This window comes from Vanessa atalanta, chromosome 26 (assembly GCF_905147765.1).
Source record: "Vanessa atalanta chromosome 26, ilVanAtal1.2, whole genome shotgun sequence".
Classification (NCBI taxonomy): domain Eukaryota; kingdom Metazoa; phylum Arthropoda; class Insecta; order Lepidoptera; family Nymphalidae; genus Vanessa; species Vanessa atalanta.
The window spans coordinates 1,936,787-1,964,089 of record NC_061896.1 but is presented as its reverse complement, the minus strand read 5'-3'; the positions used below and the strand labels follow the sequence as shown (position 1 = coordinate 1,964,089).

At 33.5% G+C, this 27,303-nt stretch overlaps 1 protein-coding gene across 1 annotated transcript in view; it reads right to left on the bottom strand.

Annotated features, from left to right (window-relative positions):
• LOC125073931 (protein enabled) overlaps positions 1-27,303 on the bottom strand; it is a 56,292-nt gene that overhangs the window by 17,139 nt on the left and 11,850 nt on the right. Inside the window, exon 2 of the mRNA XM_047685041.1 lies at positions 1,015-1,527. Coding sequence (XP_047540997.1) covers positions 1,015-1,520 — 506 coding nt within the window. The 5' untranslated portion in view covers positions 1,521-1,527. The remainder of the gene's footprint in view (positions 1-1,014; positions 1,528-27,303) is intronic.

Sequence of the window (27,303 nt, the reverse complement as noted above, 5' to 3'; positions counted from 1 at the left end):
GTAGGTATCGCATACTCATCAGCTATTCCATTGCCAAGCAGTAATACCCAGAATTGTCGTGTTCCAGTTTGAAGGGTGAATGAGCTAGTGTAGATAGAGGCATAATGGACATAACATTTTAGTTCCCAATGTCGATGGAGCATTAGCGATGTAAGGAATGGTTAATTTATTTACGGTGCCAATCACATGATTTGTCCACCTGAACCATTTGCTCGGTTACGTAACTAGGCCGTATAAAAAAAAAACATATAAGATGTGATGATGGTACAATTAGGTAGTAAGTGGTGATTGTTGTGAGGAATACATAGGTCGAGAAGTGAGGAACATAAGCTGCATCATCTTTGCTATTTGCTATCTCATTCGTTTAAACATACCGACGCCACGCAAAGCCTGAATACCTGATAAATTAATATTAATAGCTCAGATGAGCCTTCACAGAACCCTCTCAGTAAAAACAATTCAACTTTTCCCGTGTCTTCATTCCCATAACACGCTTTATAAACTCCAACAGAACGAAAAAAAAAACGCTATAAATCGTGTATTGTACGAGACACTGATCCATTTTTGGGAATTACGACCTCATTAAAACCTCAACAATAATTATACATACTTTGGTTGTATAATTATTGTTATGTTAGCAGTCATAAACATTAAAAAAATACTTCATACCAATTCTCTTTTCATTGTGCTTAATAAAATTCGATGCTTCAAAACTAGTTATTTAAAATGTCAACACTGAAATATGTATGTAATGTAGATTCGCTTTAAATGTATATTTCCTATACTCACTACAAAATAAATGTCTTATTCGGTGTGATTAACTATCAATGTAACAAATGCATAGACCGCTCAATTCCAACATGTAATTTTCTTTATATTAAACATAGCTAGGCTATCTCTATCCCTCTCTATCATGATTGACTTGACATTTGAATGAAGAAGACCGCATTATACATCCCTAAATAATAATAAAAAAAAAACAATTTAAAGTTTTAAACAACACGAGTTACTCACTGCGCCCAGTAATCCTCCCAATTCTTCTCTCTCGTCGAACCGTATCCTCTGGGCAAAGTAGCCGTCTTACCCCTCCCGTTTAATGAAGCACTGTCCCTTTTATCCGGGAGGCTCATGACAGAATGCCTCTGGACCGGCTCCGAACGAAACGATTGGAGGGATATTGTGTCATCTGATTTAAGACTTGTTTGAGAACCTCTCAATCCGTTTTGATTTACATTTGTTTGGCCATATTCATTTCTTTTATCATCTGATATTACCATACCGTTGTCGCTGTTAATCCTATTTAAATTTGGTCTAGGCAACGGCCGGCGGTATTCGAAGCTGTCTGCCTTCGTCACGGAAGACGAACGTTTCATTTTCGGGGATTCCTGAACGCTGGTCAGTGACGGCATCTTCGATTCCTTTTCCAAGACTATCTCGTGTTCGATCTGGGTCTGAACGTGTGCGAGCATCTCTTCGAGATCACCCAGATCTGGGTTCAGGTTCATTTTCATTCGCCTCATTTTGTCACTATAAACACACGCACTATTCAACAAATGGGTTCTTTGGCGTCTATTCTTAAAACACTACGTACATAACATATTATTTTTTCAAAGGTAATACACGTGCTCTCTCGCCGAGGGCGCGCGGCAAACTGACAGTATTTCGTTAAGTATGACATAGTTATCAATCAGTTGACTGTCTAACCTCAATACGCATCACCAGTTATCACTTGACATCCGATACGAGATAAATAAAACCATTTTTATTGCAAAATCATTTTTGTACTTAACCCTATAATAATAAGGAAGTACTGGTTTTATTGATTTTAAATGTATAAAGACAATGATCGATGGGCAATTTTAGTTTATTAACAATAATATACGCTATCATATGGTAATTTGGTCGATTTTTCTTTGTATATATACTATTGCGCCATTCTAGCCTTCAAGTTCAGTACGAAAGTAGTCATTTCCTATATTAATAGGACGAAATAGAAAGGCATAACGAAGGTATTAAATATCATATAAAAACCGTCTATTTAAATGAATTCTTAAGAATTGTATTTCGCTGTTGTCTATAATATTTTCGACTATTACCGTCACGCCCTTGAAATCATTATACATATAAATAAATTTGTGTGAGTAAGTTCTTCAAGTTTGAGTGAATATCCGTATCTGTAACTACAAGAAATACGAAAAAAATGCTCATAAATATTACATTAATTTGTATCATTGGTTTATTTTTCTAGCCGAGGATGGTTCTCGACACTGTTGAAGCCGATAGTATCACCAATAATTGGCTCATCCACGCACACTTAAAAAAACCACCTGTATAAAATAAAATGTATAGATCAAAGTATAACCAAAGGAAGTTTATAGAACAATAACTAGGCGGAGCATCGCTTACTATATTTAACGAATTGTTTACGTTTAACGGTACCCAATTGTTTTTGAGTTACCGAGTAAACGAACGTGTCGAAGGTCTTCCAATACGTCATATACACTTCGACAGTGAAACTATGAAACGTTTTTTATTGAAACGCGTTGAATTACTCTTCGTATGTCTAAATAAGAAGCCGCAATCCCGAGGTCCTGAATTCACTACAGGTAAGGCGATAAAAAGCCATTGAATTTTCCGACATAAGAACTTCAGTAGTAGCCCGTTTTCTGAAATTTGGAAGTGTGTATACTCTCGTACATTGGAGAGCCTGAAATTTACTTGGTGGTGGGGCTGGTGGTTCCCAAGGTTGGTGGCGTATTGGGGATGTAAGGAATGGTTAATATTTCTTACAGCGCCATTGTCTATAGGCGGTGTTGACCACTTACCAACCATATGCTTGTGCGCAAACCTATGCCATAAAAAAAGACAAAGCACCTGAACTCATGCCAGTTGTATCGGATTTGCCGTCCGATTGCATTGTGAGAGTGAGGGAATAGAGAGAGCACCTGTGTTTGTGCACTATATAATATAATATGTCCGTAGTTGCTAGCGTCCCTTAAGCAATCAATGAGGAGGATATCATCAATGAATCACTCCTCGTAGGCAGTACTAACAATCCGTAAGAACAACGAAAACCACAAATCTCTCGATTCTACTAAAACTGTCATTAGAACAGCTTCATTAAACCTTGATGAACGCAGTACTTGCAACATACTTTAACAACGATCGCGGCTCACGTATTCGACACCCCCTTAAGACTAATATTTATACAGATCATACGTTTATCCACCGAAGCTTAATGCTTGGACTCTTTGACTAACAGTGACCATGGTTCTCTTCCTAATCGAAAACAAAATTAAGTTATACTTTATTAAAGTAGGCTTTTGAATCATCATTTCAAAGAACTGTATTTAATGTAAAGCTACCAACTGCTCGGAATGTTTTTCGAAATTCCACCGAGAATAGCCGCCAAGACATTCAATACATACTCTTTCAACTTTTAGTGTGTGTGAACACTATAAATACTATATATATATACCATATATACAAATATAATAAACGTTATGAGCTTGTTTGTGAACGCGCTAATCTCAGGAAATAACATACCGAAGTTTATGATACCTAAGTACATCGTATGCATATAAATACATACGGGCAAAACAAAGACACATTGATTTCAATACATAAAAATAAGGCGTTTATTTGTCGGAATGAAAATTAATCTGATAGATGACATAAATCACTGACGTTATCTCTAACATATATCAATAAATTAACTTTGAGAGCGCATATAAATTCCAAATTATTATTAAAGTATGTTTTTTTGTCATAAACAGAAATTAAAAATTGCATTATAGATTACAGCTTGGAGGATAAATCAAACCATTTATTTGATTCGGTTATTAGAAAACATCTTTCTATATATTGTGTAATGTATGTAACTGAAGTCGTCGATATCGATATGATTTGGTTGTGTATATTTATGTGTGTCGCTGGTTTAGTTGGGATCCGATTAATGTCGCTCCTATCGGTAGAGGTAAATCAAATTCTTATTTCACCCAGACAAAGTCGAAACATGCAGCTAGTTTTTGCTTCTTATCCAAAATAATTATTCTTAAGGAATCCATCGCGAAAAACCTTGCATGTGTAATTTCTGACCCGTGTTTATTAAACCAATCAGATATGAAGCAACGTGATGAAATAAGCTCAAGACATCCCGTAAAGAGGAAGCCAACCGTATTAGAAGCCTTCACGCAAGTCCTAACAACTGTACGTTTCAATTCAATCGGATTCATCCAATCAAAATTTCACAAGTGAGATTCGAATTGAATTCCTAGACACGCACCGAACCTTGGTATAAAAATGAAACTCTTGTGACTTTGACGTGATTTCGTCTTTACGTCTTGTGATCAGTCATTTTACTATGAAATCGTATTGTAATTCACGATCACTTAATATTTAAGTAATTTTATTATACATAATCATAGTATTACTCAGTATACAGAGTGAATCATTCTTTATATAATGTCCGGACTGTTCTCGATCAAATACCAACTAGTCATGAAATAAAGTAAATTAAAAAAAAAAAACATTTGAAAGAGAGGGAGGTACTAATATCGTCGGGTTTTTTAATAATATGTTTTCATTAATTGCGTAAAACGAATGAAAATTTGCCACTTCAAATCTCCTCCTCAAAGGCATTATGTCATGTGACTTTTTTACCTATACAATAGGAACAAGTAACTGAATTAAAAACGTAAGCCAGTTTTTTTTTAACTAACAATTAATTTTTAGGATTCCGTACTTCTAAAGGAAAAAAGGAACCCTTATAAGATTACTTCGTTGTCCGTCTGTCTGTCTGTCCGTAAAGGCCCTTTTTCTTAGAAACATGTTTCTATAGGTATACAGTCCCTTAGAAATCTACGCAATTAAAAGATATAACTTTAATGCAGAGTATGGAGGTTAGTGCTCGTGACCATAATAAAGATTGTCAAATTCCAAGTAATTATTTACAACTTATAGTTTCAACTTCTGCACAAATATTATTAATATTCAATAAGTCACAATATATTACACATAAATATATGTATTTAAATAATATATATTATATACAAAGAGTTTAGCAATAACGTCAAATGTAGCCCGTATATGTTTAGCGCCATTATTATCAAACTTTCTTTGTTAGAATAATTGCATTTGATTGATTATAGGGGAGGAAATGTTACATTTTTAATCTGTTATGTTGAAATTTAAGCAAAAAAATATATTTATTAAGGCACAATAGCGCACTTAGCTTAATTACTAATATAAAATTAATACGACTTTGGAATATATAGATCAATTAAAACCTTTTCATCAGAGACTAACTATGCGTACCGACTTTGCTTGGCTATATTACAGACTCTGTCACACGTGATTTTTGCTAAACTTTAACCGCTAGGACATTGCATGCACGGAAGCTCTCAAAAAAAAAAAAACTCCAGTTCCTAGATATTGGTCGTACCGTGCCATATGCTATACCCATATAGCCTTCTTCGGTAAAATGAGCTAAAATATTAAAACTGAAAGAATTTTTCAAATTTCATCTTCGAATTCAATACTTTCAAATTGAATCATTGATATCAAGATTTTCAAAGTATATCTTCAGCTTTATAATATTAGCAAAGATTAATAAGGTGGCTCGTGAAATCATTTGATAAACAAATCAAATTATCGACTATATACATATACTAGACTCTATATAAAAGGTTTTTTTTTTTTAGCATTAGCAGCCCGTAAATGTCCCACTGCTGGGATAAAGGCCTCCTCTCCCTTTGAGGAGAAGGTTTTTGGAGCATATTCTACCACGCTGCTCCAATGCGGGTTGGCGGAATACACATGTGGCAGAATTTCGTTGAAATTAGACACATGCAGGTTTCCTCACGATGTTTTCCTTCACCGCCGAGCACGAGATGAATTATAAACACAAATTAAGCACATAAAATTTCAGTGGTGCCTGCCTGGGTTTGAACCCGAAATCATCGGTTAAGATGCACGCGTTCTAGCCACTGGGCCATCTCGGCTAAAGGTTTATTATTGATACTTAAATAGACAGTTACGATGACAATCTCAGAAACGTAACTAAAATATATTAAGATATCTTAACAATATAATGACCTAACATACATATTAATCAGCATTGTAAAACGAGTGTTATAATAAGTCACAACTCCATAACGGTCAACTGTACACTTAATTGTGTTCTCTTAAACTCAATTAGTTCGAAATCGTTCCGTTGTCGTGCGCTCGCGCATCGTCAATTGTTAAATTGTTTTGATTGGACAACGCAGGTGCTCGAGTGTGTTGTGATCATTACACCTAACGATTTGTTTTGAGAAATTTAACGAATGATTATTTTGAATATCATCTTATTTTGCTCTATATCAAATCGATACTTCGTATCGGTTTCTATTACATCTATGAGGCATGAATGCGAAGTTGTTAGAACACGTGCATCTTAACCGATGATTATGGGTTAAATCTCAGACAAGTCACGCTGAATTTTCATACTCTTAATCTGTGTTTATAATTCATCTTTTGAAGGAAAACATTGCGAAGAATGATGTGAATCCACTAAAACGCATTGGAACAGCATGGTGGTGTAGGCTTCCCCTCAAAACGGAGAGGGGGCTTTAGCCCAGCAGTAAGACATTTACAGGCTGTTACTTGGTTTATACCAAACACAAGCCAACTTCTGGTGTATAACCTGTAATAGCTCATAATTACATGAGACTATATACCATCACAATACGACCATAGAAGATAAGTATCAATGAAAAATATAACAAAAACTGGGGAAAATTATTCCCTTTGATAGCTTCCATTGCTTGCGTAAACGATTAAACCCGAGCAAAGTCGGGACGAGCAGTTAGTCTAAAATATTCGTCAAATAATATCGTTTTGAATATCGTCGAATTTATCATCAGAACTTTAGAAGTAAAAATATACTTATATTCAGGGATATGGAATAGTGTCGTATCATATGTAGTAACTATGACAGAGCCATAAGGAAATTGCATGGATTACTTAAATACTATGTTTGTCTTTTCAACTTTTTCGATTTGAAATAGAATATAGCTCTAATAATCTTAACCACCCATATACTCCAACTATAAATATAACGAATGTTTATAAATGAGACATTCTATGCAAGATATCGACGATAAAAAAAGCTCGGAATTAACTATTCGTCGTTCATGCAGGTGTATACGCAAGTGTCCGAGTTCATTGCCAGCGGAATCGGTTGAATATACATTTTGAACGGGTGATAGGTTTAAGTTTAACTAATCCGTGTAATATTATAAACGGGGATTTTTGTGAGGATGGAACGATTGAACTGATTTAACACCTGCCATAAGTACACATACATCTTAGTTATTAAACTATCACGAAATATAGCACATATTTAGATACACAAAAAATAGTATAGGATACCTAAAGCGCCCTTCTACGCACACGTAACCGTAACCGCGTGCGGAAACCAATATTCAATATTACCGATTACTATTGTTCGAAAATGACAATAAACACTAGACTAGACACCAGTTTCTGAAGTAATAAGGAAAGTGAGATTGAATGATATAACTAAATAATGTCATTTATCGTTGACCAAAACAATTCCGGTTCAGACAAACTAATTCGTTTGGCTTGGACAGCGAAACTAAGTACAGAATTTTAAATCACAGACGAGATCAAAGCTTTAATTCACGTGTAACTACGGGCTCAGGTATTGATACACAATACTTCTCAAATTTTAGTAACGAAGACAACTTATATAATCTCTAACCTAGCAAAGCAAAGTATTATTAATATTAAAGACAGTAATTAAACTTGATTTAAATTAAGTGTTCCAATGTGTGCGTTCTCACCGTTCGTGTGTGTGTGTGTGTGTGTTTATATGTTATATGGTTTCATTCGATTTATTACATAAATAGACTTGATACCATTTCTAATTAATTCGTTGATCTTAATACAAGTAACGAGACACCATTGTCTAATAAACACGTTTACGAGTTATTAGCGACTTGACAGTTTGATGGATGCAGTTAAAATTAACAAATCTATGTTTGTTAAGGAAGATCATTATAAACTGTTTAGCAGATTTATAAATTTCGTTTGTGTTTTTAAAAATTCTTAAAAGATTTTTTTTTTAAATATCTTTTAAGTAGATTCAGTGTTTATGACCAAAAAAAAAAAAACAAGACATAAGGCTTAAATTTATCAATAAACGATCATGATTAATTACAATTAATATAAAATATTAGTGTAATAAAACCGTATATTATATAACTTAAATAATACACACGGACACGACCCTCGGAATAAATAAAAGGATATTTTTTTTTAATTAGTCGTAAATATATCTTTTTAATTTATATATCGGATGAATCTTCGCGTTATGCTCCGCGAAGTGAGCCGAGAGAAATCGAATAGCGGGTCAGTTGTAGAAAAGCTGTCTAGTAAATACGTTACAGTGACGAGAGGAGCGTTTTTTTATAATAAAATTGATGTTTTATTCAAAATTTGCAAGTCTTTAAGAGTCTTTATGTGTGATATAACTTTTGATCTTATTCTTAGTCAAATAATCTAGTAATAATGTTCTAAAATGAATTCTTTCTTTTTTGTACCTGTTAAACGAAAGGAAGAAAAACAAGATAGGTTCATCGTTCCTTAGATCGCCAACCAACATTGGAAACTGAAATGTTATTTATCAGCCTTCAATTCGCAGCACAATAATACAAAGTATTACTGCATCACGGTAGAATATATGATGAATATATGTTGGTGGTACCTCAGTAGTTTCATATTATCAACTAGATACCCGTCATTTCATTTCATCAGATTTGTAAATTCGTTGTGCACAACTACAACAAGAATGTTACGATAATAAACTAACATCAATCGCTTTGACAAAAATCGCTACCGCCTATATACCCGCTAATCGCTCGCTAACATAAATTACATTACATTTCTACGAACGAACTGTATATCGGCACTCGATAAAGGGCACTCGAGTTATCGGAAAGCAGGTAGTCTCATCAATGAAAAAAAAAACGTACAATTTATTTCATGATGAATCATTTCGTAGGAAATCTGATAAACCTGAATAATTATTCCGTGTAAATATAATTGATTTCAATATAAATATATGTTTACTTATGATAATATAATATGACGAAACTAAAACGTAATTCCTTTTTTTTGGTAAGTTTCCTATATTGCTTTGATAAAATTATTAATAAAATATATTAATCATTTGAGGTCTCAGTAGCCGTTGTCCTTGCATCTGGGGGTCTGGAATTACCACTGATTTTTCATGTGCCTAATTTGTTTTTATAATTCATCTCGTGCACCGGGGTGAACATCGCAAGGAAACCTGGATGTGTCTAATTTCATCGAAATATTGTGTATCCACCAACTCGCAATGAAGCAGCGTGGTTGAATATGCTCCAAACCTTTTCTTCAACGGGAGAGGAGGCCTTAGCCCAGCAGTTTTACAGTTTAGAAGCTGTTAATGTTAAGTAGATTATACTTTATTCAACTTCTCTCTTGCAAGCACTCCAAGAATTTAAAGCTTTGATAGCTTTTAGCATTTCAGAATGAAGACTTCCGATAAGTCGATAAGGAACACTTTTCGACAATGAAATTGCGTAGATATTGTAATTGAGAGATCTAGTACACTCTCAGCTCTCAATTAATCAAACGAGATTAAGGGGCACTTCAATTGGACGATATCACATTGGCGTTGGTAATAAACATTGGTAACGTAAGAAATATTCATCATTCCACATATCACCAACGCGCCACCAACCTTGGAAACCAAAGTTATATGTCCCTTGTGCCAGTTACACTGACTCATACGCTCTTTAAACCGAAACACCACAATACTTAATATTATTGTTTCGCGGTACCTACCCAGACGGGCTTTCATAAAACCCTCCTACCAAGTAACTGTAGCCTATTCTAATATATGTAGGAAAAAAGATAAACAAACCTTAGATTTAGGTATTTCATGCGATTTGGTAATAACTCAGCTGTGTGCTGTTGTGCACTACTAAGAGTTTATGATTAATATACGTTTATTTATAATACAACACTAATGCACTTAACCCCTTATTTCAACTTTAATTTTACTCCCAAAATACCGATAACAGTTTCGTCAAAGTTCGAAACGCAATTTTTTCGCAAATCCATAGTGAACCATAGATTAATCAAGCTCTCGACCAATGACAGCTTGTCAAACTCGTTTTTGGTGAGAGTCGCCAAGATTTGGAACGACCTGCCTGGGTCTATTTTTCTTCTGATAAGTTGAACTCTGGAGCCTTTAAGAGTAGAGTGAACAGGTTTCTTTTGGATGGGCGTGTACCACCTTCATCTTCATCTACACTTTCCATCAAGTGAGATGGAAGATGCTTATTCCATTATAACTACATAAAAAAATGATATCGTGTCTATTTGCCGTCAAATGTTGTTCATTTGACTTTTTTTTGTTATGGCTGGAATTATTTATATTAAAGGAACTAACGAACCTAGTACATCATCTAGTTACACAAAATATCGTTATTTGTCCCAGTATTGACACGCTTATCGTTGTTGCTACACCGTCGTTTCCGGTTCGTATTCGTGTGCTCCCGTTCAGATAAAAATGTTGACAAGTGCTCATGAAGGCAATTATTATTGTTCTGTTATGTTATGGTGCATACACTTTAGTATGAACTCTTGATACGATTAATCACATATCGTCAAAAATGTTCTATATAAATAGACAATGACAAAAATGTAGCCCCTTCTCCATTTTTTGTCAATCAATTTCTTTGTTTACATTGACGAACTTTAACGAATCGTTCGTAACGTGCGAATTCATTTAGATACGTTTTCTCAAATTCTCAAAATATTGTTGCTGTAAGCGGTGGTGATAACTTACCATCATATGATTAAAAAATAATTAATAATATAGTTTGAAAAGATCATCAAATCATTTATGACAATTTGAGAAAACGTACTTACGTGAATATCTAGATATTATTGCTGTAAGAAATATTGACCATTCCTTACATGGCCAATGCGCCACCAACCTTGGTAACTAAGATCCTTTAAATCGGAACACAACATACAAGTATTACTGATTGACGGTACAATATACGACGAGTAGGTGGTACCCACAAAGCCCTATCACCAAGTATATTTTAAACGTTTAATTCGGAAATACAAATACCCATCAAATTTGGCGGCTTTCAATACGAGGACGAAACGTTGAATTACATAAGCTTCTGTTTAAAATTCAATTCGTCCTTCAGTTGTAAAAGAAAACAACGCGAGGTGACCTGCATCAATTGAGTCCAGAATGGGCATTAAAGCAGGGTGCTGTGATAAACTTTACTAAAACTACGGGCATAACGTGACTACATAACGTTTTCATACTATTTATGACTTTTTAGAAAACACGGAAAACGGCTTATAATAATCAGCCCACTTACTTTTACAATAAGGTATTGTTTGTGGATAGTATATTCTGATAATATAATATACAAGTTTCACCCGCACTTGAGAGGGAACAGGAGGGGGGGGGGAACTCAGGTGTATGTAGTCATTTCCTATACCTCTGACAATTTTTCTCGATTAGTTTATCAACTAACTAACTTATCAGTTAAGATGTGTAAGCGTAACAAAGCAACACACGAAATGCACATACATTACATTACATATGTTTTTTATGTAACATTACATATGTAATCTATATAAAATGCACACTTTTACATATATAATATTTTTAAGATTTTTAACATTCGATTATTTTTTTATCATTCAATTCGTCGTTTAATGGCATTCATTTGTGCCTATAGGGCACAGATTATTTCACCAATGCCACGTAGGATGGAGAAGACACGAATGAGATTGATCGGTACGGTCGACATAATAAATTAAATAATGAAGACAAGTATAGTAGTAGAAATTTGCTTGTTAATCCTTAACCTAGAATAACACAAATATTAAGAGTTAATAATAAAGTATCATCGTTACGTACTAGTGTTGTATTGTCAATAATGTGCCTCGCATCACGTGACCAACTTAACATATACATAAGTCAGTTTCAAATTAGGAAAACGAAGGGCTAAGGACTCTTCCCTTAGGGTAATCTGGTCAAAACCAATACCAACAGTTGATGTTAATTGTCGTACAGTAGGAAGTTCCGTGATTGACTGTATCCTGCAATCGTCTGCCGTGTAATTACAGCACGTAGCATGAAGCTTTAGTACCGTTAGGTTTGAGGAAGATGTATTTTTTTATAATTATCTATGTAATGTTATGTTATAACTAGTTTATTTAGAGCACTAGCTGAGTGAAAATTAAATAAAATATAAAAACTAATATTAACAAATATCTTATTAACTAAATCGCCATTTCGTTTCGGTTCCGCTCTTAATCCTCAGTCGAAGTGCTATCATGATTAATAAAGTTTCCCTTTAAATATACGAAGTAAACTTAATCCTTAATTTATAGTATCTGGGCACAGAAAATAATATACTTAATTTAAGTACACTCTGGACCGTAGCGCAAGCGCTTGTTGAAGCTGAGAGGAACGATTTTGAACAATAAAGCTTACCCCATATGACTAAGCGTCCACATCGGAAATTACAAGACAGATTAGATTGATAAGGGGGCGAAGTAATTAAATAAAAAAAATCTATACTATATTACATTATACATATACTTAAGCAGTATAAAAGAGCTCCTAACAAAACTTGAGCAACTCATAGTTTAGGTAAAACAGCGATCAAATCAAAATAAATTACAGTTCATTCAAATGCTCTATGCACGAGTCTTTAGGACGGAATTTGGCACGGAATTTAGATAGCGGAAATGTAGATGTATGTAGGTAGACAACGTACTATTCCGACAAAGACTGACGAAAAAACTCAGTAGTTACTTATGTTCACCAATAAAATAAAATTATAAATATCAACGAATGCAGACTGCTCGCAAGTCTTATTAATAGAGCATATTATATCGAGTTATATATAGTATTTTATTGTTTAACTCTGATCATGTGATAAAAATCGAAACAATCAATATTATTATGTACATCTATATACATACCTAATATAACTGTCACTATAGGTATAGATAATAAATGTATGTAAAGAGATCTTTGTTTTTTTTTTATCAAAATCATTATCATTTAACTAGTCTGTTCGCACAACTGGGGTCTTTTTACGTTGATTCATTCATCATTCGCCTGCCCTTCCATTTATGTCGTCATATCCCTAGTCATATCCTCATTACTTCTTTGTACCTTCCTGAACATGTCATCTATCACACGGTTCGTTCACCTTTTTTGGCGGTTTCTTTTTTTTTAAAGAATCAACTCTTCAAAGACGAAGGTTCATGGATTTTATATATTGCTCGTTTTTTCTTTTTTTTTTAAAAGAACTGTTACCGTAGGAAGTCCGTAATAATAATTTAACAATAAATATAAATAAATAAATATTGGACAACATCCCATACATTACTCTGATCCCAACGTAAATAGCTAAAGCACTTGTGTTATGGAAAATCAGAAGTAACGACGGTACCATAAACATCCAGATCCAAGACAACATAGAAAACTAATGAACTTTTTCTACATCGACCCGGAAATCGAACCCAGGAACCTCGGAGTGGCGTACCCATGAAAACCGGTGTACACACAACTCAACCACAGAGGTCGTCATTACATGAAATAGCTTAGCAGCCCTTTTATGAAACTAATACCACTAATACTAATACCATAGTATCGAACTAAAATTAATTAAAACCGAAGTGACTTTTGTTCAGTTGGTTTCCAATAGTTAAATAAATATTAATGTCAATTCTGTTGTTTCATGTTAAATATATAATTGTATTTAACATATTAAAATAAGATTCAGTTGACGATCTGTCAGAGGGCAGAATTTACAAGAATATAATTTTGTATTATATATGTATATTTTATGTTATCTGTAGCCATGTCTCTGATCGATTGTCACTGTTCAAAATAAAGTGTTACGTTGTGCAACAGAAAATTCGATAAAATATTCGATTTCGATATAAATCTAATATTCAATATTTCAGGTTTTATCGATTACAAACGAACAAATCTCTCTTAACAATAATATAGTATATATGTGTCTGAATTTTCTTCTATAGTAATATTTATCTATAAGATACATACAGTGTAAACATCGCGTGTCAAGCGCGGACAGCGTGCTTCAAATGACGCGTGAAAATTGGATAATTCATTTTCCCACGTTTAATTCGTCCGTAAGTTTTATAATCGATTATATTTTTATATACACATTTATAGGCATCATAATGTCTATACCGCTAATTTAGGAAAAAAATTCTAGTTATCTGATTTGTACCGTCTGTGGTTTCACTTGAGCAATTGCTATTAATTATTATTATTTTAAGTATTTTAAACGTAAACAAAGCTATAAATAAAGATTTAAATAAAAGTAAAGCATCAAACACGAAAACGTGAGTACGTAATTTCTAACAATCTTTCTCTACAGAAACGGAAACACTCTTAGAGGACGATTCTTGATCGGGATTTAATTTTTAATTAAAAATACTTTTAAATCAGTGTACATTATCTTTTAGACCATACCGGTTATGTTTGATTAATAATGTATGTAATACAACAAAAAATAAAATTTATTTAACGATTTAAAATGATTTTACATACATACATATACATATTTTAATTAGAATTAGAGTTTTTGTGGTCGATTTTTCTCAGTAGGATTTACACTTGGAACCGATGCACGGTGTTAACTTTAAATATAATTTTCAAGTCAAATAATTTTATCATCTACTTGATTACATAATTAATTCTACTTGATTCTACTTGAATATTGCTCTACTTAAATTCATTATACGTAGATTTTGATGAAGTTGGAGATTTTTCATTGAGGTCTTGTACTTAATAAAAAAAAAACTTGCTATTATTCTAGGTATAACATAAACACAACCGTGACAGATAACAAAAATTACAATACCACCCAAATTACCAATCAAATCAAATTCTAGCAAAGGTTTGATAGTAGTAGTAGGACTTGAACATAGTACAACCAAATAATTTAAAAAATTAAAAAAAAAATCAAGAGAGCAATTCTTATCACAATGTCAATACGAGTATTGCTTTACACTTTCCGCATGTGCACATCTTGAATACAAACCACAGACGGCCCCCCAAGACGTTACATAATAGTGTTTAGACAATGCATTTACGTCACGAGTTAGCGACCGAGATACATACGAAATTAATGGACACACGGACATACTGAAAGTGATATTGAAGTTCATCTATACTAATATTATAAATCCGAAGTTACTCTGCCTGAAATTTGGTATGGAGATAGTATGAGTCCCGGGGAGACATAGGATAGTTTTTCGAATTAGGAGTAGTTGTTGTCTAGGTTTGAAGGTTGAGTTAGCCAAATACATGCACAAGGGAAATAACGTCTTCGTTTTTAAAGTTGGTGGCGCATTAGCGATGTAAGAATAGTTAATATTTCTTACGGCCATATCTATGGACGGTGGTGACCATCTACCATCAGGTGGCCTATTTGCCCATCCATCTGTCTAAATCATAAAAAATAAACTAAACATTGTCCCAAACCAACGTAAAGAAATAATATGATGCTATTCTAAATTTAACGCAAGAAAAATTATCAAAATCTGTTCCTTAAAGTATATTAAAATCGCGATCATTCATAAAACACACAAGTATGTATATAAACAGACGAATTGGAAGCTTGGTGCTTTTATGATATCGATTAAAAATTATCAACGCAAAATACTCTGAAACAGGAATTCAGACACAACGAGCAACACCTACGCAAAAAATTTACAAATATGACAAATACGTTCAAAGACCAAAAAGTGTTAGAAAGTTATAAAGTAACAAAAACCATAGCGAGTTCTCAAGATTCAAGAGGGCATAAGCCACAGTCCTTTCATCTAGTCCACAAAAGTACTTCATTCATTGTGACGTTATTTGAATAAAAAAAGCATTCGATTCACCGCAATTCACTAAGCTAGGAAAAGCCTTCTCGGCAGATTTAACAATGGCTTAACCTGACAACTATAAATCCGCAGCTCATTCAAACGAAAATGCACCTTACGTCAAAGGCACATGGGTGAATACGTGATAAGAAAGTGTTGTTAGCCCCGTAGCTTCAATTGCCTGGATCTTGAGGGATAATGAACTTTATATGGTTGAAATAAAGGTCGTGGAGACGAGATTTAGCGCGGGAAACGAGGCGTAACCGCATCTAGTGCAGTGATGCGGAAATGTCTTTGTATAATTGAAGAAAAATACTGGAGCAAAACAAAAATTCTAGCTAGCGTTGAGAAAATCTCGTCGGGTTCACGAAATAGGAATTGCAAAGGAACTATGCGTCTTGGGTGAATTTGAGCATTAAAGGTATCTTGATAAGTTGGTCTAGTTACTGCTAGAGAAGTATTTTTCGAATAATATTATTAACACAATAGACCAAAAACGCCAGAAAAAAATAACTAAACTATACTTGGTGTTTGAAATTAAGGACTAAACGGACGCTTCGTTTTCCGCTTTCGACCTACTTATTTACGTACTCTTTTTAAGTGAATAATTAAGTGAAAATATGTTAATACATCCGTACTAGGAGCCAAAAACCCTTCAGTGACTTCGCTATGCATGGCATTATGACGAATCCAAATGAGGCCGTATTTCGACCTGATAATTTCTAACGTGCAAAGTTCATTATTTTATTTTATCCATGAAAATATATTAGTATTCAACCTGTGATATTCCTATCACATAAAACTTGTTACGTAAGCTTTAACGGTAAATTAGTTGATAAACAAAATTCTGTTCGCATTAAAAGGCTATACTCATTTTGGTAGTGACAGATTTTGGGGAGCGTCGCAGCACATCACTAATCCATTATATTTACCGGTAATTTATGTTATTAATGGCAATATTATCGCCTCAATTTGTAGTGGAAGACCATTGATCCAGTGTTTGGACGTTTTTTTAAAGATTCTTTTTTTTAAATAGCAGTACGAATAACCTCAGATAGCCGTTGGTCCTGCGCCTGGTTCTCTGTTCGTGTCGGATTGCGTATCGGATTATAAGAATTTGAAGTGCAACTGTGTTTACTTGAGTGGCATAATATCTACAGGATAATAAGCTATTCTTTGAAAATAACAGTGACCAAAATCGGTTTATTATCATCAATCGGAATCATCGCCCTACATTTTCGTTTTCAATTTTACAAGTCCTTGCATAGCCAAAGAATATGTTGAAGGCAGGTTATAACAGGATTTTTTCAGGTATGGGATTAGGAATTTGTATGGGGTCCAGAATAACCATCTTCTTCTTCTTAATAAATAAAAATGAATGCTCCTCATTTCTCCAAATTAAATTCTCCAAACGTTCTTAAACTATGCATCCAATTGAGATTAAATTTTGGTGAGTTGTTCTACGAAAGCCCGAAATTATACCAGACTAAAGGCATTACAAGCAGTGCGATTATATAAGAATTCGCTTGTTATCTCACTCGTGACAAACGATGTACGTTGATACACCTTTTTAATACGTGTGTCCCATAAATTTTATGACTATTAGAGTCATTGTCGCCTATCATATCGTAATCTGACATTTCACGCTCGTTTTTTGCGGTGAGTTGAAACCTTGGTTGAAATCATTCAATCATTTATTCATGGGGGAAAAAATGTACAAAAATACCACCCCTATTACCTCCTAGCGGGAATACGTCGAATTACCAATAACCCTGTATATATCACAAGTAGACATTTACGTATATACATATATATGTACCTATATAGTGCAAAGTGTTTATGTATGCATTCACTGTTTTGTTTAAAGGAGAACCTCATTTTTCAAAGCTTTGTCGTCGACCATTACAATATTAAAAACATCACATTGCATTTCCAATGCAGTTTTTATATTTTGTTTTAATATAACCGAAAATATTATTTCGACGAGTATTCGATCTAGTTATTGTCTAAATTGCCTAACTTTTTTTTACGAAGTTCAAATAATTAAATTTTATACAAGTGTGTTCAATACCTTTTAAATTTAAAATATTATATTACGTATATGCCTTAGATAGTCTATTTATTGGGAAAGATTATAGATTATTATATAATATCACGGTATGAACCACAGACGGTGAAACCGCGCGTGGCATATAGAAAATAATATATACGACAATTTACGAAGTCTTAATTATACAACTTTGTGGTAGCTTTTGTGTAAGCCTACTGGGTAGCTCCCCCCCCCCCTCATATATTTTCCCACCAAACGGCAATACTTAAAATCGTAGTGCTACGATTTGTATGGTGAGACAGTATAACTACAACGGATATAACATCAAGTTTAGTTAGTTTCTTAGGTGGATGGCGCATTTATGGTATGAGGAATTATTAATATATCTTCAGTACCAATATCTATGGTTAGGGGTGAATTAACATCAGGTTGACCTTAAGGCAGTCCATCTAACTATATAAGCATATAGATATATATACTTCTATTCACATATACATTAAAATCAATCCACGTAGATTTTTTTTATTATGTATACGTCTAAAATAGTAATAATGATATAATTTAAAATCTCTTAAGTGTAACATTTTTTGTAACGCTATCGAAGATTACGCAAGTTTTTCGAATAATGAAAGTTAGAAGCTATCGATGAAACGAAAAACACCAAGTCACTGTCTTGATTCCTCGGAAGGGCCGCAATCACACCGATTTGTCATGGCGACGTGTGACTACATGCGGAACGCCTCGGAAAGAATGATAATGTTGCATTTAGCTTGGAATTCTTCGGATGTTTCTCACAAACCTTCATTTAACGACAGGGAATTTGTTGAGATCATTAACTATAAAAGTATATTAAGTATTAAAATGACTAATGGCTACCATGTACAAACACGTTGCGACGTTATGTCGTGGAAGTCATGTTATAACATGTTATATTGTCATAACATGCCATAAATAAATACGAACATAATTCTGTAACGCAGCCCTTTTGTAACGTGTTTATGTGTGGTAGTCCAAAAGCTAAACAACGCAGAGATATATTTGTAACAATATTCTCCGACAATTTCGATTGTACAGAAGATTTTTTGGTCACTTTGCAAATAACGCGACCGTTATAGTAACAAAGAATCCGCAGTCAACCCAACTGGTTGTTAAAGCCTTTCTATTCTATTGAGAAAACGTTTAGCACTTCGTTTCAGCATGACAACGTGGATAATTGATTGGTTGAATTTTCGTGCAGGATAATTTAATATACCTATGAGATTTTATTGGTTGAAATTTGTGACATTCTGGCCAGTTCTTGTGGGTACAATCTAAATATAGAACCAATGTTAGCTTTACATTTAAATTGTAACATGACGATTAATAAGTGCTTTTACCTATATAAGACAATTTGAATAAAGAGTTTGATTTTGATTTAGTGCAACACCAACTAAATAGGATGTATTTTGTTTGGTTTTATTTCACAATAAAGCATAACACGAATCATAAATAGGCATATATGAACCGTTAGTTTATGATTAACAATAATTAAATACAGATAAATTATTATCAAATGAATAAATTCCAAGACAGATGAAACGTTGAAAGCGTCAGTGTCAACCGCTGTGACACGGAAGCTTGCGTAGAATTTCCAGTTACTAGATCATGAGACGGGTAATTAAAACTATAATAGTTTAGAATCTAAACGTCGCATCTGACCTGACTCTAGATATACTTCTGTATTTATTGGACTTGACCTAAAGTTTAGATTGTAGGCCGCTTAATCACAGCGCTAATTTTTCAATTTCAGCTTCGGTACCGAAATTCCGGTAAGTATTTTCAGCATTTTTGGGTATGCGTCAATGGGCAAATTGCATACATATAGAAGGATACCTACTGAGATTGATTACGTGTCGGGAGGCACTGCCGTATGCGTAAGAGATCTCCTTATGTCTTACAATGTCCATAAAATACCGCTGAGTGAATCAGTCATATATACGAAAGATGCCCAAGTAATTTTCAAGCGATCCAACAACAGACAAAACAGAGAAGGAATTGGAACAAAGACTTCGAGAATGAAAAGTTTTAATAAGAATAATGATGTCTGTATCTAGATCAGCGTTTTGTATAATAAACAAAATAATTATACTAAAATAAGGATTTGAATATCATGCACCAATAATTCTATGAATTATAATCAGAATAAAAACTTCATTCTTATAAAATACACAAATTTGTTTTTTTTTTCCGAAAAATTTATAGATTCAAAATACAAATAGCGCCAAGCATGTCGTTAAACTAATAATATATTATAAATATAATCAAAAAATTATGTAAATTCGATTAATATGTAAGTAGTATACAAGAGATAGATAAAAGTTAATCAACTAATACCCAATTTGGACAGAACCGTATCTGTCGATCACCTACGCCACTACTAGCCGGATGCTTTGCTCAAATCATACGCCTTACAAATACGTTTAGAAATTTACGCCAAATATAGAAAATACCATAATTGCGTCATTGATCTAGTAGCTTGCCTATAATGCAGCAGATTCCGAATTTCTGGGTTCAAATGCCAAGTCGGGACGTTAAAATTGCACTCGGTTTTATGTGAATGAAAATAGCAGTTTCTGAGCATTATAATGCTCAGAAAACGACTATATATATAATCTTATAAGATTATTATGTGATTGGTCGTTATTGCTGCCATCAGTCACGAGTACAGCATACTACTACAAATAGGGTTGCCAAACTTAATAGCCGGACAGACCAGCTAGTTTGGCCGGACATTTGGGTAAAAAGTCCGGACAACCTACATTATAGAAGATTTCTCTACTATATTGTGCACGTATTATACATATAAACCTTCCTCTTGAATCAATCTATCTATTAAAAAAAAACTTCATAAAAATCTGTTGTGTAATTTTAAAGATCTAAGCATACACAGGGACAGTAGGCGGTGAGCGAATTTGTTTTATATACTACGTAATTATGTTCACATATCGTTCAGAAGTTAACGTACTGCAAAGTGTATACTATACAGATATATATTCCAAATCAAACAACGATTGGGCAAGCGAGCAAAAAAATGTCTAAATCACAAACAGCTATCCAAAAATCATGGAATTATACTTAGCATTTAAGAAATAAGTTTGTTATACGAGACTCAATTATTCATGAGTCACCTGAATTTGTGGGACTATGTAAACATATATATAACATACACTATAATTATTAAAGATGCTAGAAATAAATAAAAGTATACAAACATTAAACATACTATACAACTGCGTCCGCCTCGGAACTGTGATAACTTACAGTTATAACGTGAAAGCTCTAAGTCAATTGGTTAAGTGGTTTTGTGTTGATACGAAAAATCAAACAAAACTTGCCACTTTATAGTATAAGTTTCCTTTAGTTTGATTTGCGGAACCGCTAGCGATTCGATTGAAAACATTGATGAATAAAGGTAATATGTTACATTTCGTAAAAAATAATTTTATGTCATTACACCTTCATGTTATAACATAATATTATGTTTTTACAAACTGTTACATATCACCTTTATACGCTCATGTCTTCGATTGTCACTAAACGTTTCAGTAAATTTACCGCCAACCTGAACTTCATAGGATAACACCGAATCACATCGGTTATAGTAGATGTCTATTTCATTAAACAATGTTTTGCCTGTCTCGTTACTCTGATATGCTGAATTCAAATCGAGGTTCGTGTCAATAAAATATATTTAAATTTGAAATAAATTAACAACCTAGAGAAAATACACCGCCATCGGTCAGAAGCATATTTCTCATGTAAATAATCATTACAAGTGGCAGTACATTGACTACCCATGACGTTAATATTTGGAAAAGACCACTGAAAAGCAAGTTTCTGAACAAATGTCTTTTGGAGAAGGCAAGATGGTGGATACGTCGAAACTTCTTGCGACAAAGAAAGCATTTCTGACGTGTTCCTTCAATTCTGACAAGCATGAGAGCACAGCACATGAAAAGTCAAGTTCTGCTTGTCTGCGATAATAGTCTTCTAAATGTTTTGTTCAGTAGACGATCGCATAAACAAAGATTTCTTTGGTCAATAGTCCATTCCACTGAATCGTTATATAAATCCATCCTAATTTCCTTCCACCCACTTCACAGATACGACGCGTGGGTTGTTTGTAACAGGAATGGAAATTCGGCAACAAGGTTAGCAAAGTTATTAACCAAATAGTTGAGTGGCTTGAGACTAAAGCTTCTATATATAAACAGTCATCAAATATATTTTGTTGGATAATATTAGTATATTAAAATATAGTTTCGTTTTTGTCCGTTACATATTACGTAATTATTAAGTAAATCATTCTCTGTAAAAAAATTATCATTTTTTAAAGTGTATATAATTCTAATGTTTTATACTGAAAATGTGAAAAAAATCATAGCAATATAATATAAGCAAATAGTTCTATTTCTGTCTTACATAGAATTACCAGGCCTTAAATTACAAAAAGCGGCCTCGGCATTAATTCCGGATATTTCGCTCGAGACACAGGACATATTCCTTTGATGGCAAACGTACATACTTTAATAACATAGCATTTATAATATGCGTAATTTCTTCCTTCGACTTCATTGTACTCAGTTCAGTAGGTATAATGACAAAAAACCGGACACGTAAATATTTGTCCGTACACAGCCGTCAGCCAAACATGTACAGCTACAGGCAGCACCTGGTTACCCTAGTTGTACACAATGTCTAAGCTATACATAATACATACTTGCTACCCTTATAAACTGCATACGTTTGAAAGAGACGGTAGCAGAGTATTGTATTTTAGGCCCTTCCAAATTATTTTAGTACTAATATTTCGGAAACTAAATTTATGTTGCGTTACATTTTGGAATATAATCATTAAATAATTGATATTGTTCATCACTTTCGATTCTTAATATTATCATATTTTTGTATACTAATTGGTTAACTTATTTAAGCAGAAAAATCTTCAGAGACCGAGTCGTTATCAATTTAAACGGAACCAGGTAACGGAGATTATTATAAAATAAATATAATTGCAGCGGATAAAATTACAGAATAGATGAGTTCTATCTTATACCTTTAGCCTTTACGACAATGAAGCTGTCGATTTTAAGGGTCAACGAGGTAATTGTAAATGTACAGATTTACAATTACCGCGTTGACTATCTGCATTAACGAAATTTTTTAAGTGTAAACCTATTGGCGCGAGGTAAGATCGACGCACATGCCTCGACGGCAAACAGTATGGTAATCTCTTATGCGATCAAGTCCTCTCTTCACCGTCGCATTCTTCTTGATTACGTATACGTGGCGAGTATACCTACTATAAAATAATCTTTTCAATATAATGCCATTTCTATGCTATTCTTTTATAAAAGTTTTTTAAAATTTAAAATAGTTACCCAGTCTGGCGAAAATTTCACTCGATGTTCACCACTACCCAAAGACATTAGCACTATATGTATGTATTTTAGATGTCGAAAAAGAGTAACTACTGAGTTTCTTACCGGTTCTTCTCGGTAGTATCTACACTCCGGATCGGTGGTAGCTTCACTGGATATGGTTTGTAAAATGACGATTCAAAAAGCCTAATTGAATAAAGATTTTTTTTGACTATTTGGAATTTTAACACACCTTTAATTAAAAGCAAGCATAAAAACTAAGTCAGTACAAGATTATATCCCTTAAGGCTATAATTACATAGACCTAAACCAGCAATGCTCTGTATAATTGTGTTCAAAACGGGACAACATATAAATGGCTTTTTATCGGTAGAAGAAATAATAGATAATATCTACCGAAACGAGATGGGACAAAGGTCAACTACCAAATGCTTTTGTTAAGTCACAAGTCGTGCATAATCACTTGCACGAAGACGAACCAGTTTAAAAAAAAAAGTCTTGCTATAATCTGTCCTTTTATTTTAAAAATGTGGGTCATACGAACGAGTTCTGTAATTTAATTTATTAAAAGCTAAATGATCTTAAGTTATCTTACGACATTCCAATTACCTCGTATGGAAGAATTCTTGTAACATTAAGGACATCAGGTCAGAATGTGGAAATATATATTAATAACATTAATAAGCTTTTTTAATTACTGACTCTCGTACAATATATTCTCTTTACATTTTACTGTAGGTGGTAGGACTTTATGCAAGCCCGTCTGGGTAGGTACTTACCACCCACTCATAAGATATTCTACCGCCAAACAGCAGTACTCAGTATTTCTTACAACGCCATTGTCTATGGGCGGCGGTGACCGCTTACCATCAGGTGGCGCATTTGCTCGTCCACCTACTTTTATAAAAAAATATATCCGTGAAAGATATGTTTCAATAAGGTCAGACTAGTTCAATATAAACTTATAAAAAGAAGGTTTGTCATCTTTAATTTTGAATGAATGAAAATCAAAATATACTCTATTCAAATAGGGTTTTAAAGTCACATTTCGATCGTATTATACGGAATTATATTAAATAAAACTACCAATTCAAAATGTAGACGATCAGGATATCTTTATCTAATAACTTTTGAATCGTCATGTCACAGTCTTAAATTAAATTGAATGCTACCACCTGTTCGGAAAGTAAATTCCACCGAGAAGAACCGGCAAAAACCTCAGTAATTACTCTCTTCCACGATTTTAATTACAGAGTATGTCAGTAGAGAACAATATTTTTTTTGTATATCCTGCCTAGAAATCAATAAATACTAAGTCCACGCACCTTGTATTGAGTAATATGCTTTATTTATCATATTTATTTTGACATGTCATGTTAATGGTTGGATGGTTCCCTTTAACGTCTCCAAGCCAACCCTTTTATGCCATTTATCAGAACTTATTATAATGATTCTAAAAAAAAAAGAACGAAGATATCATGCAAAATGGACGAGTATAATACCAGCTTCATCATTTTAACAGTAATTAATATATCAATAACAGCTAAAATGTACAAAAATTATGATTGCGTTTATCTTTAACACCAATATCGGTCAAATCGAAACGGATACGATCGTGGGAAGCATTAATTGGCAACCATTGTAACAGTGTTTGAACTGTACCCACGCTAGCTTGGAGATGCTACTGTATATATCTATTGAATAGGTTGCCGACCTTTGCAAGTTTGACGAAAGATTAGCAGGTAAAACCAAAATCTTTAAGTCCACTTTCTACTTGATTTGCCTTAATATATTGGAACCGCCAACCTACCTTGAAGTACCAATGTGGAATAATCCGTGTACTTATCCTAAAGATGAGAATTTTTGGGCACTGCAATTGAACATGGACATATCTTTTTCGAATGATCCTCGATTTAGTACAGAACTATTGAAGGGTGGTCTTAAATTTAAATTAAATTAATAACCAGAGTTTTTAATTTGGTCTCATGACTTACAAACTTAAAATACTTGAGACGAGATATAAAACACGAGATACTTGGGACAGTTTAATAATTCAAGTAGACAGACTTTTTCTCAACGCTCTATATCAAAAAATGCAAATGTAATCTCATTTGAATCGAGAATCAGTGAGCGAAAATTTCGAGGATCCGCGTTATGTAAAACATTTTAAGAGGAATGCATCATATTTTCATTTTTTTTAAGATAAGAATAAAATACAGTGTAAACTTTTAAGAAGAAAAAAAAATTGCGTCGTTCCCTTATTTTAATTTTTATTCATTAAATGTTTTTGTTAGACAACGTAAACAATCTAATAACATCTTTCCGGGGCGAGGGTTTAGAGCAGACCACAAACAAAGGGACCGGGGCCGGTACCGGAACCGTCTAGCTTGGTATAACCCACTTATAAATTATTCTATCGCCAAACATCAATATTCCGTATTACTGTGTTCCGGTTTTGTAGTTGGCAAGTCGGTGTATTTACAGACACAAGGGATCTAACATCTTAAATCCTAACTGAGTGTTTATACCTTGCAACTGCAATATTTTAGACGAATGAGATACCTAAAATATTAATTAAAAAAAAAACTTGATGTGAACATACTCCAACAACTTTCCTGTTCAGGCGGCATACACAATTGCTAAACAATGACCTTGAATCAATTCTAATACAGAGGACAGAAAAAGCGATATGGAAGCGTCAACTGTTCAATCATTTAGCTTGTTGAAGCGAAGACACGTGCTGGCGATTAAGCGGACAACATTGGAAACGATCCCAACAGATATCTAGATAGATAGATGGGTAGAAATGGGTAGAAATCAAAAAGATCTTAAAATGAAGAACTATTCATATACATAGATATCAAATTAAAAATGCTACTTAATTTATAAAACCTACAATGAGACTATCAGATATAAAAAGAATAACTCAATAGCTGCGCTTTAATTTTAAAGTAATGACATCCCTAACTCATTTATATTATTGCATCATACCAAGAAATACAAATAAGTGCACACACAATGCTATTGCGGCTACGACAAACCACAAACAACGCTTCAGCCTTTGATATAGGAGAAGATATCCGATTCTATACAAATAACTAATAATAAAACATTCGTGTAGTATCTACAAGTCTAGTCCGTCTTGCATTGTTGAACTTAATTAAGATATAAGAAAGAAGAAATATAATATAATATAATCAACGATATTTAAGGAATCTTTATTGTACGTCAGTAACCATTCGTTGTTGAGTTACTAATGACAAGCCGTTAGTTTTTCTTGAATAAGCCCTCAGTGACTATTTTAGAAACCGTGTGCAAAACGAATCGTTATTTTTTTAATATATTATTAAATTAATGAGCTTGTAGAGTCTACTTGAATGAAGTATATTGGATTATTATTTTCGAATACATATCTTGCATTAGATGGTTTTTAAATTAATTTAACTTGTGTATGCCAAGTGGCCCAATTTCAATCATGATCATTATTGAACATTTGAGTAAACTATATATAAATTAGCAAATTTCGATTGACTAGCTAGTTCCGAGTATATTATAATTATTGTATTTCTATAAAACGTTTTTATTGAAGGAAACCCATACATAAATTTTTGGGACCCAGTATCTCCTTTCATTCAATGTATAAACTTACATTAAATTTTAGATGAAAGCTAGAAAACTTTCTAATATTACGGGCAATCAGATACGAATGCAACAAAACAATCATCATATGAATACGAGACCATCACGAGCAATTATTACGACGAAACGTGGCCATTGGCACAATTTGTCCGCTATGAATAATGTCGCGTTTCTATACAACTGGCCAAT